Source organism: Pistacia vera, unplaced genomic scaffold (genome assembly GCF_008641045.1).
Source record: "Pistacia vera cultivar Batoury unplaced genomic scaffold, PisVer_v2 Contig323, whole genome shotgun sequence".
Lineage (NCBI taxonomy): Eukaryota > Viridiplantae > Streptophyta > Magnoliopsida > Sapindales > Anacardiaceae > Pistacia > Pistacia vera.
This window is the reverse complement of record NW_022196139.1, coordinates 735769-752013: the sequence shown is the minus strand read 5'-3', so window position 1 is coordinate 752013 and position 16245 is coordinate 735769. Positions and strand designations below refer to the sequence as shown.

General features: G+C 40.8%; 1 protein-coding gene and 1 non-coding gene across 2 annotated transcripts; both read right to left on the bottom strand.

Moving 5' to 3' along the window:
- Positions 1-1277: 1277 nt before the first annotated feature.
- Positions 1278-15194, bottom strand: LOC116137349 (laccase-14-like). The gene is made up of 4 exons (XM_031423036.1): positions 14857-15194; positions 2233-2328; positions 1792-2144; positions 1278-1411 (listed from the first exon to the last, which is right to left on the bottom strand). Exons 1-4 carry the CDS (start codon positions 15192-15194, stop codon positions 1278-1280), a joined length of 921 nt encoding a protein of 306 aa, XP_031278896.1.
- On the bottom strand, positions 8348-8503 carry LOC116137406. Its single transcript, XR_004129180.1, has one exon. It is a non-coding gene; the product is annotated as a 5.8S ribosomal RNA (ribosomal RNA).
- Positions 15195-16245: the final 1051 nt, after the last annotated feature.

Here is a 16245-nt window from a genome sequence, read left to right as displayed (position 1 = left end):
ACCATGCAGCCTTGTCTGATTGTTGCCCTCAACTCGTGCACACTCCCATGCACCTCATGCACGCAAATTTCTATCCCATGCATGAACTCAGCCACTCGTTGGTTGTCTTGCATGCTTGCACACGTCCCAGCTCGTGTGCCACTGTCCAGCCTGCTCATGAGCGCACACGCCCATGTTAAAACATGCCCACCCGCACATGTTACAACTTGCAAGTGCCCACACCCGCAAGCCATTTCATCAGTAAAGTGTTTGGCGCCCCCACACTCAAACACCCCGCGCCTGATGTCCACCATCCTTGTTCAGCACACACCCGTGTGTTGTCTTTGGCGAGGCTGTGGCTAAGGATGAAAGCCACACGCCTGCCCTTGCCCTTTGTAAGGGTCTTACAGCAATCCATAAGGCTTGCTTTAGTAAAAGATCTCAGCCATCCAATATTCACAAAACAAACACAAAATGAAGAATTTTAGATTGTAGGATCTATGCTTTTTCTGAACCGACCTTTTATCAATTAGACCGGTAGCAGTTGTGATTTTTATTCTTCACTAACATCGCCCCTCAAGCAAAACAACAAAGTTAGTTGAAGCCAAAAGCTGTTAATCAATTCTCCAGGCTGCATTTATATGCTATTAATCAATTCTCCAAGCTGTTATCATCTGAAATATATTTGATTTTTGCTTCACTAACAGCATTATATACAAAGATCCCTCACTAACAGGTTTGTATTGGGTTTATCCTTTGCCCTGTTTTGGACTTCTTTTACTTCTTGTTGGGCATGTGAACTTAGTAAGTTTTATGGGTCACTCATGATTTTACCATTTTAACCCTATAACGTATCACATTTTCTAGTCACACATGACAATTTGAAACTAATTAACAAGGAAATTAAATGTATTTAACTTCCTTCCATAGTAATGAATTGAGGAATAAATTACAAGAGAAGGAGAATCGCGCAATGAATGAATGCCTTCCTTTTATTAAACCATGCATAGTCCTTAAGTTCCAAAGACAAATCATCAGAAAATACTATATATCACCACAAACATGTCTCCCAAAGTCAGTTTTTTCGTCGCAACTAAATCTCATCATAATATGTAATATTATATTCCGATGCTCAGTAGAGTCGATGCCAAGAGTGTAACATGTCCCAGCGAACATTGCACCACCAAGCAGCCTTTCATACATTATTTTCATTATTTAAGTCTTCAAACCAAAAATATGAAAGAGATGAAAAAAATTAAAAAACGAAAAAAGAAAACAATTCTAAGAATACAAATAACTTAAGAACAAGATGGCATGTTGGCAGGAGGTGGTCGAATTTTCTGATCATCGGACTGCCCATTCCTGACAATGAGAAGTGTATCCATGCCCCAGGTGGCGTGCCTTTCCAAATGACAATGCACAAACCACACTCCTGAAAAAAGTTAAAAATCATTCAAGTTAGAGAATATTTAATATTATAATCCATTGGCAAAAACCCGTTTATTTTAGAAGAATGACATGGTTAAACCTGAAAATCTGATTGCAACTAATTTTCTGTAGAATAATTTAAATAATTATAAAGTATTTATTTCAACTCTATATATAATCTAATTGATGTGACAATTTATTTGAATTGTATTATGTTTCATATCAACTAACAAATGTGATGTTGACAAAACAACTTGTATATAATTATTATTTTGGGTACAGAGTTGAAATATTATATTTAGTTATTTTCCTAGACGTCTAAGGTATTATAAGATTTGACTATGTAAAGTTAATTGACGTGCAACCAAGTACAGGGACACTCACCAGGATTGTTAGCAAAAAATCGAACTGCAGTCCATCCATTCCTGGGAACGTTCACGGTGTTAAGTTCTGGTGGGTCAACCAAATTATAAGATGAAGGATCTGTCTCATTGTTGAAATTCCCAGAACCAGTTCCCACCACAAAGAAGCTGTAACCATGTAAATGCAAAGGATGGGTTTCTGCCACCTGGAGATTTGTTCCTTGGAACACAATTTCAACTGCTTCACCATAATTTATGAGCCTCGCCTTTGTCCCGCTCGCGGTGAATATTGATACATCCGAAACATCACCAGTAAAGTTAAAAAAATTGGGCGGCTGATTTGGGAAATCTCCAAGAAAAACGTTACTCAACCCCCTACATTTCAAAATGTTTGATAATAAGGAGTCACGAAATCAGGGCTCAAAAAGAACAAATTAGAAAACAACGATAAAAACTAACATACCTGTAGTATGCATCAAGTATACTAACTTGAGGAGTCGCAAAACTAACGTTGTTTAAACTTGAAGACTGCTTATTATCAAGTGGCCCATCACCANGACTGGAATGTTATGGTTTGGAGATTTAACAGAGAAGGTTTTGGCGTTCAAATACAAGCGTTGAAGTTGTAACATGTTCAAGTTCGGATTCATCTTCAGAAAACAAAAAAGGAGTTTTGGTTTTATCAATTGAAGAATCTTGGGAATCTAGTCAGTTTTAAGTCAAATATTAAAGAAAGTTTGTAATTTTGGTTTGGGATGGACTATTAATTTATATGAACTTGTTTAAAATTTGATTTAACCAAATGAAAAAATTTAGAAAAGAGAGACGAGGCAATAGAAATCTCAGGAGACAAGAGTAGTAGAATTTAGTATCTGAAATGCGTAACACTAGCCTTATAAGGAGACATACAAAAAGTCATATAAAGAGATAATCCCTACCCTTAAAAGAAGGAAAAAGAGAGAGAGAGATTTTAAAGATAGAGGTTGTCTCTTTGTATGATTCTTTGTATGTGTTATTCATATGAATTAGTAATTTTCAAACAAATTGAGAAATATGAAATTAAAAAAATAAAAAATGGTTTCTAAAATCACTTTCATGCCATAAATTCTCTTCTCTTTTTCATTATTAAAAGTTATAAGGGATACTATCACTTAAGAGACAATGCGTTGCGGGCATCTCACTATGCCCGGGATCACCGTACGCATCCCTTGCACTACGATACACAGGCCAATAAACCTGCATGGCGAGGCGCACAAGAGAAACTTAGGATCACCCTTGCATGGGGGGTCTGTCCACAAGCCTTCAACAGGCAACGGGCAACCGGGGCATCACACCATGCACAAGCACAATGATCAGCCCCCAAACCAACCGAATTGTTTGTAGCGACATCGGGGCATCAAACCATGCCCGGGGATGCCTCAGCTTAGCCATGCATCGGCACTATATAGGTAGAAAATGCCACGTGCTTATCATGGGTGTTCGCATCGGCAACCCGTGCATGGGGCTCAGTCACAACGTTGCTAACGCTAGGTGGGGGCATCGAACCATGCCCGAGGTACCGCAGCGCAGCCATGCATTAGCACTATATAGGCAGAAAATGCCACATGCTTATCATGGGTGTTGGCTTTGGCAACCCGTGCATGGGGCTTAGTCTTCACATTCGCGCATTATGCTTTGCTCCCGAAGGCCACAAGGCAGAGGCTTCATCGCACCACACCCAGATTTTCCGTAGCCTGCCCACACATTACTGCATGGGGTTGCTTTGGAGCTTCAAAACATGGTGCTCAACCACCTTCCCACAGCCTAACTCGTTTCCCACATTAACCCGTGCATAGGGCTCAGTCATAGCGTTGCTAACGCTAGGTGGGGGCATCGAACCATGCCCGAGGTACTACAGTGCAGCCATGCATCAACACTATATAGGTAGAAAATGCCACATGCTTATCATGGGCGTTGGCTTTGGTAGCCGGCGCATGGGGCTCAGTCCCCACATTTGCGCATTATGCTTTGCTCCCGAAGGCCACAAGGTAAAGGCTTCATCGTACCACACCCAGATTTTCCGCAGCTTGCCCACACATTGCTGCATGGGGTTACTTTGGAGCTTCAAAACATGGGGCTCAGCCACCTTTCCCACAGCCTAACTCGTTTCCCACGTTTCCTAGCCTCATTTCCCATAGTTTCCTGCAAGCAAGAAATTGCTTGGCCGGTGGCCGGAGTTGGCCCAGTCGCTGCAGCCAGGCTGACCGAAGGTGGTTGTCGGACATCGGCCATGGCTCACACAAGGGTCAAGCAACAATCGGGTCTGTGCCTAGGTGGGGGGAGTCAAGCACAACACAGCACACAAGGGACAGCACGCAAGGCACAGCAGCAAGGACAACTGGATTGAGAGAACCACCTCCCCCCTAAAGAGGCTTATTTGCACAAGGCAAAGTGCTAGGAGGGGGTATACCCCATGTTTGAGCTGTCACCCCCCTCCTAAGAAGGGGCAAAACTTTGAATTTTGAGCTGATTTTTTGTATGGACGTAAACAAAAATGCAAGGAAGCTAACAAAAAAAAACAAAAAAAAAAAATAAAAAAAAATAACAAAACGTAATTTGCACTACTACATGATTTTTTGAAGATTAAAACTTTGAAAAATCATAAAAAATCATATACTATGAATTTTGGGTCGGGGTTTGTTTTGTTGTGCTCCTAAAATCCCCATTTGAATTGTGGTATATACATTAATCGGCATATTTTGAACTTTGTATGGGAGTTTTTTCAAAAAAAGGATTTCGGTGCACAGCACGGGCAAAAGCAGCCCACTACTGCTGCATTTGCCCTTGGCCAAGGCACCAAGGGGCTGTTTTGAGCTAAAATTGCTGCAGTTGGGTTTTTGGTGCCCACATTAACCTCCATTCCCAAAAAATAGTTGATTTCAACCCTCAGCCTTGGTGCCTAGCAAAATATTTTAATTAACCTCTTTTCTGAAAAAAATGCTTGATTTGAACCCCCAACCTTGGTGCCTAGCAAAATATTTTAATTAGCCTCATTTCCCGAAAAAATGCTTGATTTGAACCTAGCCTTGGTGCACATCAAAATCAGCCACGCCCGCGCGCGCAAGCAGACCACGCCCGCTCCCGCATGCAGCCATGCCCACGCGCGTAAACAAGTCATGCATGTGCATGCTGTGGGCAATTTTCCTGCAAGCAGCCAAGCTCCCGCGATCAACAAGCTGCTTGCCCATGTCGTGGGTAGTTTTCCCGCAAGCAGCCAAGCAACCGAGGGGATGCTTGCGCATGCCTTGGCGAAATCAGCCAAGCTCCCTCCCGCAGGCAACGAGGGCTGCCTACCCATGCCGTGGGCAATTTTCCCATAAGCAGCCAAGCTCCCGCGCGCAACAAGCTACCTACCTATGTCATGGGTGGTTTTCCTGCAAGTAACCAAGCAACCGAAGGGATGCCTGTCCTTGCCTTGGCGAAATCAGCCAAGCTCCCTCCCGCAAGCAACAAGGGCTGCATGCCCATGCCGTGGGCAATTTTCCCACTAGCAGCCAAGCTTCCGTGCAAAACAAGCTGCCTGCCCATGCCGTGGGTAGTTTTCCCCAAGCAACCAAGCAACCGAGGGGATGCCTGCCCATGCCTTGGCGAAATCAACCAAGGTCCCTCCCGCAGGCAACAAGGGTTGCCTGCCCATGCCGTGGGAAGTTTTCCCACAAGTAGCCACGCAACCGAGGGGCTGACTGCCTATGCCTTGGCGCATGGGCAACAAAATCAGCCAAGCACCCCCATGATGGGCAATGTCCAAAGACCCTTGTCCTCTCTTTGACTTAGAAGTTTTTCACAATTCCATTGTTTTTATGGTCGAAGACCTCTAGGACAATACCGGAGAAAATTTATAAGTGTTGAGTAAGGGAAGGACAAGATCGAGAGGATATATTGAGGGGGAGGGATGAATCGGAGCGACATAGGGTTGAATCTTAGTGGATCGTGGTAGCAAGGCCACTGTACCACTTACAATACCCTGTTGCGTATTTAAGTCGTCTACAAAGGATTCTACCCGCCGCTCGGTGGGAATTACGATTCAAGGCGGCCCTCGCGGCTCTTCCGCCGCGGGGGCTTCACCAACGACACATGCCTCTGGGGACCGAGAGGTCCCTACTGCAAGTCGGTAATCAAGCGACGGGCGCACGCGTCGCTCTTGCCCGGATTCTGACTTAGAGGCGTTCAGTCATAATCCAGCGCACGATAGCTTCGCGCCACTAGCTTTTCAACCAAGTGCGATGACCAATTGTGCGAATCAATGGTTCCTCTCGTACTAGGTTGAATTACTATTATGACACTGTCATCAGTAGGGTAAAACTAATCTGTCTCACGATGGTCTAAACCCAGCTCACGTTCCCTATTGGTGGGTGAACAATCTAACACTTGGTGAATTCTATTTCACAATGATAGGAAGAGCCGACATCGAAGGATCAAAAAGCAACGTCGCTAGGAACGTTTGGCTACCACAAGCCAGTTATCCCTGTGGTAACTTTTCTGACACCTCTAGCTTCAAATTTCGAAGGTCTAAAGGATCTATTTAGAAATTAGTAGAAAAGAGACAAAAGTTTTAAAATAGCCTTAAAACTTAAAAGGAACAAAGTACTTATAGAAAGAGTTAGACTTAACATTTGGTGGGGCAAATGATTAAAATGTCATATTGGCCTTGAATTTAATTAAAAGGCCATGTAGTTTTTTAGTCTTTACTAAATGGTATTATTTTTTATTAAGACAAACTAATAACAATGAAACACTAATTATAGCTTAATTGGGATTAATGAAGTATTGTGTAATCTTTTAAAAATTATATATGTCCCCAAAAACCTGAAATTCTTGCAAACAAACCCAAACATAACATCTTCTTCTTCTTCCTCATGCCATTAACGCATCTCTCCCCTGGTTGCTATTTATTCTAAGCTTCGTCTACATCTTCTTCTTCCTCTGCTTCTTTTTCTTCCTCCTTCTTGTACATCTTCTTCTTCCCACCATGTAACGCCCAACATGGAGGTACATGATTTAAATTATGTTTTATAGCCCTTATTAATTTTTGTTAGAATTATTTTAAGAGAATATGAAGAAAATGCCTTAAACTTGTATTACGGGTAAAATAGTCTTTTCACTCAAGGATGAAATTTCCAAAAAAAGTGTCAGGGCAAAATGGGAAAGCATATTTGTAAAATAAGATGATAAGGGTTTGTAACCCTTATTTCCTTCATTCCACCGCCACTCTTCTCCTCCATTTTCTCTCAAATTTTCATTCGCTTCTCCAAGGAATTTGAGGGCTTTTGAGTAGATTTTCATAGGGTTTTAATTCTAAGCATCAAAAGGTAAGAATTCATGCTCTTTATCTATGATTTATTTGTGTAAAAGTTGAGTTCTTATGAAGTTTATGCTTAGGGTTAAGAGAAGATTTGAATCCAACAAGAGTAGAGAGCTTAGAAGAGACTACTCAAGCATAAGGTAAGTGAATTCCACTCAAAATCCAACTCAAGTTAAAGTTTAAGAAAATCAAGTGAGTAGAGATTTCTTTTAAATATGCATATGTTATGATTATTGAGAAATTGAGATGAGATGGATGATTATTTATGCTTGTTGTTGGATATATTTGAATATGAGGAGTGTATGTGATGGTTTGATGATGGGTTGAAATTGGAAGAATTGGAGAAATCTTTTGGGAGTGTTTGTGCCGTGTAGGTATGGTGATGATATAAGAGAGTTTTTCTCTCAATTTGGGTGNTAACCCATTTAGAATCCAAACTACCATTAAAACCCTAACCCAAAAGAGATTAGTTCATAATTAATTCAATAACACAAAAACGAAAATAGGAAATAAACATGTTCAACATAATGAAAATGAGAATAAAGATTAGAAATCTCCCCAAAAGATGAATCCTCTAGTTGAAGATCGAATCTTCTTCCTTTTACAACCCAAATCACTCAAAGTTCTTAGAAAAAACTGTAAAAGTGGCTAAACCTAAAACATAAAACGAAGACCCTGGGCAAAAAGACTAAGTTGTTCTTTTATACTTCGTCCAAATAACCCAGCCAAACACGCACAGCACGAAACTGTGTGTTTAACAAAACTGGAGTAAGTGACTGTCACCACGGCGAAGAATGAATCAGATAAGCTCGTCCCTAGCCTACTTCGCCGTGGCGAAGCTTCTTCCTGAGTTCTGAAATTATAGAACGGCCACTCCGCTTGCTTCTTCTTTTGATTCTTCGATTCTCGGTGCTCTTCCTTGGAAACAAGCTTCATCATGCTTTATCCTGCTCTGGAACTCTCCTATCTTCTGAAATCCGCTAATTTCTGAGTAAAAAATATCCAATTTTGTTCTTATTTGCTCAAAATGACCATTTTAAACTGAAATACGAAAAGTAACAAATTAAGGAACAATTCAGGTCAAAATGCACTAGAAAGTACCTGAAATCCGGCAAAAAGGTATAATGAAAAGTGTATAATTCACGGATTATCACCAACCATGGGTGCAAGCACACGGGAGGCCATTTTCCGCCCACCTCCATAAGATCGTAGGATTCGGGAGGGGGGCAACGATGCATGACACCCAGGCAGACATGCCCTCGGCCTAAAGGCTTGGGGCGCAACTTGCGTTCAAAGACTCGATGGTTCACGGGATTCTGCAATTCACACCAAGTATCGCATTTCGCTACGTTCTTCATCGATGCGAGAGCCAAGATATCCATTACCGAGTGTCGTTATTGATAATGAAAGAAGGCCACACATCCTGTACGCACACTATGTCCGGGGTGACGGGAGTGAGCTCTCTCATGAAGATTTCCTTGGCGCAATTCGCGCCGGGGTTTGTTAATGTGCAACAACGGGGCAGTCGCATGTACAAGCTTACAACCGACACCCGACGAAGCACGGGTAGAGGCACACGTGCACAAAGCCCGTAGGCCCCCGATGTGATGGCAGGTTCACGGGTCGTTCTGCTTGGCAGGTTTCGACAATGATCCTTCCACAGGTTCACCTATGGAAACCCTGTTACGACTTCTTGTTCCTCTAAATGATAAGGTTTCGTGGACTTCTCGCAACATCGCAGGCAGTGAACCGCCTACATCACTGCGATTCGAACACTTCACCGGTCCATTCAATCGATAGGAGTGATGGGCGGTGTGTACAAAGGGTAGGGACGTAATCAACGCGAGCTAAACCCTAAACCCTAAACCCTACTAGGAATTCCTCATTGAAGACCAACAATTGCAAGGATCTATCCCCATCACGATGAAATTTTAAAGATTACCCGGGCCTGTCGGCCAAGGCTATAGACTCGTTGAATACATTAGTGTAGCGTGCGTGCGGCCGAGAACATCTAAGGGCATCACAGACCTGTTATTGCCTCAAACTTCCTTGGCCTAAGCGGCCATTGTCCCTCCAAGAAGCTGGCCACGGAGGGTCACTTCTACATAGCTAGTTAGTAGGCTGAGGTCTCATTCGTTAACGGAATTAACTATACAAATCGCTCTACCAACTAAGAACGGCCATGCACTACCACCTATAGAATCAAGAAAGAGCTCTCAGTCTGTTAATCCTTACTATGTCTAAATCTAGCAAGTTTCCCCGTGTTGAGTCAAATTAAGCTGCACGCTCCACTCCTGGTGGTGTCCTTCCGTCAATTCCTTTAAGTTTCAGCCTTGCAACCATACTCCCCCCAGAACCCAAAGACTTTGATTTCTCATAAGGCTCCAACCCAAATGCCCCATGTTTCCAAACACTCCCAATTAGATATTTATTTTAATTCATCATTATCTTCAATTAAAATCAATTAATATATATTTAATATATATATTAACATTTAACAATAATGATAATTTATTTAAATATATGCTAACACATATTTAAATGTAATTTCACTTATTTAATTTTTCTAACAAATTAAATAAAAGGCTACGACCTCAGCAAATTTAATTGCACCGTGAAATTACCAAAATACATTTTCACCTAAAAAGATGAAAACACCCTTCTTTCTTTCTGAGTCTTAAATTATTTTCTATGTGTGTGACCCATAGGCTCGTCATCATACCAGTAGTGCATAGTATCGCGATTAACACCAATTAATCATCTCACTAATACACAGACTAAGATTGGCCCCTAGCAAGGCATCATGGCCACCCGATAGATTTGAATTCAGCAAAGTAGCTACCTGTCAACGATATGGTAACCGTACAATTCGATCCTTTCATCATACATTATCTCAACGAGATGAAGGCATAGAAATAGTGTCAACCTTTGGTTACTCTCGATATTATGTATTCAGATTCTAGACCAATGACCTGTATTATAAACTGGATAGAGCAACAACTCAATCCCACTGTGGCCATAGTTTTAGTGTCATTGCCATATACTGAATTATGCTGTGAGATAACTTCTCCCGTACCCGGGAGTGATGAATCCTCTGTCTATCCACCATAGTCTTGATACACTCCTTGATGCAGCCAATCACCACCATATTGACAGCTCTGAATAGAACTATGTTAGGCTAGTGTCAAACTGCACCAATCGGTGCACAAGGCGCTCCGGTGATCTCAAATTTAAGGATCACATGCACTGTAATACACTGTATAGCTAGTAATTCTTTGAAAAATATATGATGAAATCCACTAAATAACTTTTATAAACATATATACATAACCCTAAACCCTAAATACACAAAATACTGATATACATTAGCAAGCACAAGGTAATCTTGAACAGTGCCACCAAACTCCCGCCACTTCTTGACGTCCCACCCGATTGCAAATCATCTAGTACCTGCAAAACAGTAAAATAACAGAGTGAGCACTAATTGCTCAATAAGTAAACCAAACTGCATGACTGTTCTTCCTCCGTTACTCGTGTTCTGATTTTCCTTTTCTCACTTTATTCTTTGCTAATATTATTCATTCCTTTTTGTTATTCTGCATTCTTTTTTGATATTCTGCATTCTTTTCTGATACTTTGATTTGCTACTTACCAATGTGCAAAGACAATGAATAAAACTGTACATCGTCGAGCACATAAAAATACTGAATCATGTAAGTAGCATAATACATATGCAGAATAACAAAACTTTCCTAAGAAAAGAACTTTCTTTTCTTTTTTGTTTCTGTTTCTGTTTCTCTTATGTTGTATCTCTTTCTTTTCTTTTCTGTTTCTGTTTCTTTTCTTTCTTCTTTCTAGTTTGCCAATCGGACTAGGTTGATGCATGGATTTGGAACCCTGACCATGTGAGTGGGTACAGTCCTCATCTACATGCACTACTCATGGGCTGTACAAGTACTGTATCTCTCTGATGTGGCCACTCGCTCGTGGCGGTGTGCATGTAGGTATACTCTACTGGGTACAGTCCTCATCCACATACACTACTCACGGACTATACAAATACTATATCTCTCTGCTGATGCCGCTCGCTCGTGGCGGCGTGTATGTGGGCATCTCTATCACTCACAGGTTCCCTATCGCAAAAACCTTATATCATAGTATAGAATAGAAAGAGATACTATGCACATTTCAACATGAATTTGCAAGCTATGGAAATTCTACACTTGCATTCTTTAAAAAACATAAACTTCCGTATATGAACATATCATTTCATCATGACCATTTTGTGGATGCATAATAAATTCATAGAAATATATCATTGATAATCCGAGGATTATAGTAGTTTATTTAAGCTTTTAGGCCGAATTTTAGATACTTCTTAGTCTATTTTTGCTTGAATTGATACTTAATTCCTTACATTTCGTGTTTCAGGTTAAAAATGGAAATTTTGAGCGAATAAAGGTAGATTTGGAGTTTTTGGACTCAGAAGCATGCGAAGGGCAATTCTGGAATTTCAGAATTCTTTAGTAAACTTCGCCGCGGTGAAATGGGCCAGTGACACATTAGATTCAGCTCCTATATCGCCGTGGCGAGATTCCTTCTTCGTCGCGGCGAAGTCTGCATACTCCACTTTTTGTAAAACGCACAGTTTCTTGTTTAGGCTAAGTTGTATTATTTTGGGCGAGGTATAAAAGAAAGACTTAGTCTTTTTGTTTAGGGCGTTCGTGGAGAGATAGAGTTTTTACATTATTTTAGATTCATTTTTGAGGATTTTTGGATTAACAAAGTTGGAAGATTCGAGGAAACCAGTGGATTCATCAATTTGGGGAGATTCTTTTCCTTTTCTTTTTTTTCCATTATGTTGAACCTAGAGTTTTTCATTTCTTTTAATTGTTTTATTGATTTAGCCATGAACTAACCTATTTTGGGTTAGGGTTTTGATGTAGTTCGGATTCTAATGGGTTAGAAAGTTGATGATTATTAATTTCATATGATTTTGCTTTGATTGTGTGATTATTCTGTATTTATTGTTTGTATGTGATGAACATGATGAGATTGAGAGATAATTCATGTTAAGCTTCGTGGGTAATCACCGTTGTATTATTGGATGCTAGAGATAGATTCAAGAACCGATGAAATCAATCTAGGATTCTTGTGCTTAATGAACTTAGATTTATTAACTTTCATTTTGTTGGGTGCGGAAGGTTAATAGGAAAGAGTAGGACAACATAGCCTGAGAAGGTATGTTGGACACTTTAGAGAGTTCGATTTACAATCAATGCATGAGAATATGAATTTAGTTTAATTCTCCAAGTTTAACCCATAGAGTCCGAATGAAGTCTCTTTCATGCAAGGCAACGATGAATCGCTTTATGAAGCTCGGGAGAGGTACACAGAGTTGTTAAGGAAATGTGCACATCATGGTCTACCGTTTTGGATACAAGTCCAAACATTTTACAATGAGTTGCTACCAAGTATTCAATCTATGATAGATGTGGCAACAGGTGGAGCCTTAAATAACAAGACCCTAGAAAATGCTTATGAATTGCTTGAGGTGATGGCCAACAATAACTACCAAAGACCTAATGAGAAAGCAATGCCAAAGAGAACAATGGGTCTACATGAAGTCGATGAGTTCGCCACATTATCTGCACAAATTGCATCACTTCAAAGCCAATTGGGAGGTGTGAATGTAAATTCTATTCACTCACCTTTTATAACTTGTGAATTTTGTGCAGGAAACCATGGGAGTGTGGAATGCCAAGATGGAAGCCAATTAGTCTTCTCAGCAACCGAGCAAGTGAATTACATGGTTGGTTCACAAAGGCTGCAAAATGACTCCTTCTCCAACATACACAATCCTGGTTGGGGGAATCACCCAAATTTGTCCTGGAGCAATCAGTTAAATCAAAGGACAGTGCCAAACCATCAACCAGTGGTGAATCTTCAACCGGTAGAGCTAAGAGTGTCAAAATTGGAAGATATGTTGATAATCCGAGGATTATGCTAGTTTATTTAAGCTTTTAGGCCGGATTTTAGATACTTGTTAGTCTATTTTGTCCCGAATTGCTACTTAATTCCTTACATTTCGTGTTTCAGGTTAAAATGGAAATCTTGAGCGAATAAAGGCAGATTTGGAGTTTTTGGACTCAGAAGCACACGGAGGGCAGTTATGGAATTCTTCAGGAAGCTTCGCCGCGGCGAAATGGGCCAGTGACNAGAGAAAATGGGGTATAGGTGGTGTTAACAAGGGCTGAAGTATGTTAGGGTTTCTTCAAATAAAGCCTTATATCAAATAATATATGCATGTATTCCCATTTTGCCCTTGCACTTTTGCTAAAATTCCATCTATGTCCCTTAGTCAATTACCATAATGCCCTCAGTTTTATTGCATTCTCCATGAAATTCTATCTCTTTTCACTCCCCACAATTTCAACTAATTTTGAGTGAAAATACCATTTTACCCTTAATGAACTTTTAAGGAATTTTCTTTACATTTGTCTAAGGTAACTTCAAAGAAATCCAACAAAGGGTAATAGAGCATAAGTAAAATTACGTACCTTGATGTGGGTGCTACATGCACCACCATTCGTTAGAGGATTTGTTCCATAGACACTAGGATTACCATCCATATGGAATCCTCTGGTGGGTTAGTCCAGTGAACTTCCTGCGGTGTATTCGCCTATAGCAAGCACCCACGTGTCGCACCCGGTTATCACCAAACAACCTTGACAAGCGAGATCAGTCATTGCCTTTCGACAGGGTCATTCAACACTGTGATAGCCTTACCGTATTATCTGTGCCCTTACTTCAAAATAATACTAGGGTTATGGACGTTTCTAGAATGACCACTATATGTGCTCATAAGGTTCTCCCTATCAAGATTTGAAACACTTGATACCCTCGTCACGGTTCTACCATTCTAAGGACATATATCAATACATATTGCAATAATAATTATTTATGCGATATAGAATAAAATGCCTTTTATTATTGATTCATGAACATTATTACCAAGAGTCAATCCTACAATAATTGATTGGCTCTAGGGCATCTACCCCAACCATCTCCCACTTGCACTATAGCTAATCATTCATGCACTCAACATTGAATGACCCAAGTGCCCATAATGCTTTGCTACAACAGAAACTTTAATAGTGGGTTAGTAGGTTTGAATCAACTAAGTAAGTGTTTGGATTATTGGTGAGACCATGATTCCTCAGCCACAACAATGGCTCCATTGTTATCGCAGTACAACTATATTGGATTAGCAATGCTTGGAATCATGTCAAGTTCAGTAATGAACTTCTTGATCCAAATCGCCTACACGGCAGCATTAAAATGAGATACACTTAGCATCAATTGTAGAATTCGCTGCAGTACATTGATTTGAGCTCTTCCAGCTCACTACAGTACATTGATTTGAGCTCTTCTAGCTCACTACAGTTACATTGAGACAAAATTGTGTAATCCCAAATTACGAACTATAACCATCTTTTTGTTAGAGTAGATGCCCTAGAGCCAATCAACTATTGTAAAATTGACTCTTTGTAATAATGTTCATTAATCAATAAAAGGCATTTTATTCTATATCGCGTAAATCATTATTATTGCAATATGTATTGATATATGTCCTTAGAATGGTAGAACCGTGATGAGGGTATCAAGTGTTTCAAATCTTGACAGTGAGAACCCTATGAGCATATATGGTGGCCATTCTAGAAACGTTCGTAGCNAACCCAAAACCTTCCAGTAAACCGTGCATCCCGATCACTAACCAAGTCTACTGGTACTCCGAAATACTTCACCATATTTTTATAAAACAAAGCAGCAGCTGTCTCCGCTGAACAAGCTTCTAGTGCTGCTATAAAAATTGCATATTTCGAAAATCTATCCACAACAACAAGGACAGAAGACATACCTTCTACCTTTTGGAACCCACCAATGAAGTCAAGAGAGGCTGACACCCAAGGCCTCTCCGGAATTGGTATAGGTTGCAACAAACTTGCTACCTTTCTCCTTTCTGTCTTGTCTAGTTGACACACCAAACAAGTTTTCACATAGGACTCAATATCAGCTTCCATTCTAGGCCAATAATAATCCCGTGTCAACAATGCCAAAGTTCTCTCCCTACCAGGATGTCCAGCCTAAGGTGAATCGTGGACTTCTTTCAGCAATACCCGTCTTAATCCACCCTTACTTGGAACAAATAGCCTATCTCCTTTGGCATACAATAACCCATCCTCTAACCAGTAACGCCGTATAGTACCATTCTGAACTAGTGTCACCAAGTCCTTATACTCAGCATCCTGTTCGGCTGCCCCTCGCAACCTGTCTAACATGTCAGATTCAACCCGAGTTATTGCATATAGAGCAGCAACAACCTGTTTTCTGCTCAACGCATCAGCAACCTGATTGTGCCTTCCTGGCTTGTGTTGCCATGCAAAATCGTACTCAGCCAAAAGCTCTTGCCACTGGGCCTGTTTTGGGGACAACTTCTTCTGTGTTTTGAAGAAGGTGTTGGCGACATTGTCTGTCAACACGACAAATTTTGTGCCTAGCAAGTAAACTCTCCACACCTGCAAACAATGAACAACAACCACCATCTCTTTCTCATGTGCAGAATACCTCTGCTCTTCCCCATTCAACTTTCGGCTTTCAAACGCAATGGGATGTCCCTCCTGGACCAGCACCCCACCGATAGCTTTCTCCGAAGCATCTGTATGTACTTCGAACGGTAACTCAAAACTTGGCAATCTCAACACCGGTTCAGAGGCAATGGCTTCCTTCAACCTTTCGAAAGCCTTTGAACATGATTCTGTCTAGCCATTGAAAAACACAAAAGCTGCAACGTTTGATTTGTATTAAGTATTGTTTTCAAAAACAGTACATCAGAATATACTGGTTGGTTCACTAGTTTCCCACCCTAGTTTTTGCGAAGGAACCTTTCCATCTCTTGATTGCCTAAACTAAATTTCTCAACCAAATAGTAAAAAAACTACAAAAGGTCACCCAACGTTAGTCCTATCCATGAAAAACTATATGCCTCATTGTGGTTAGGTCAAGGGCCTATTTTTCGCCTCTAGGCACTGTGCGCACAAGCACACCAAGCACTTGCAAGCTACCTCCAGTTGT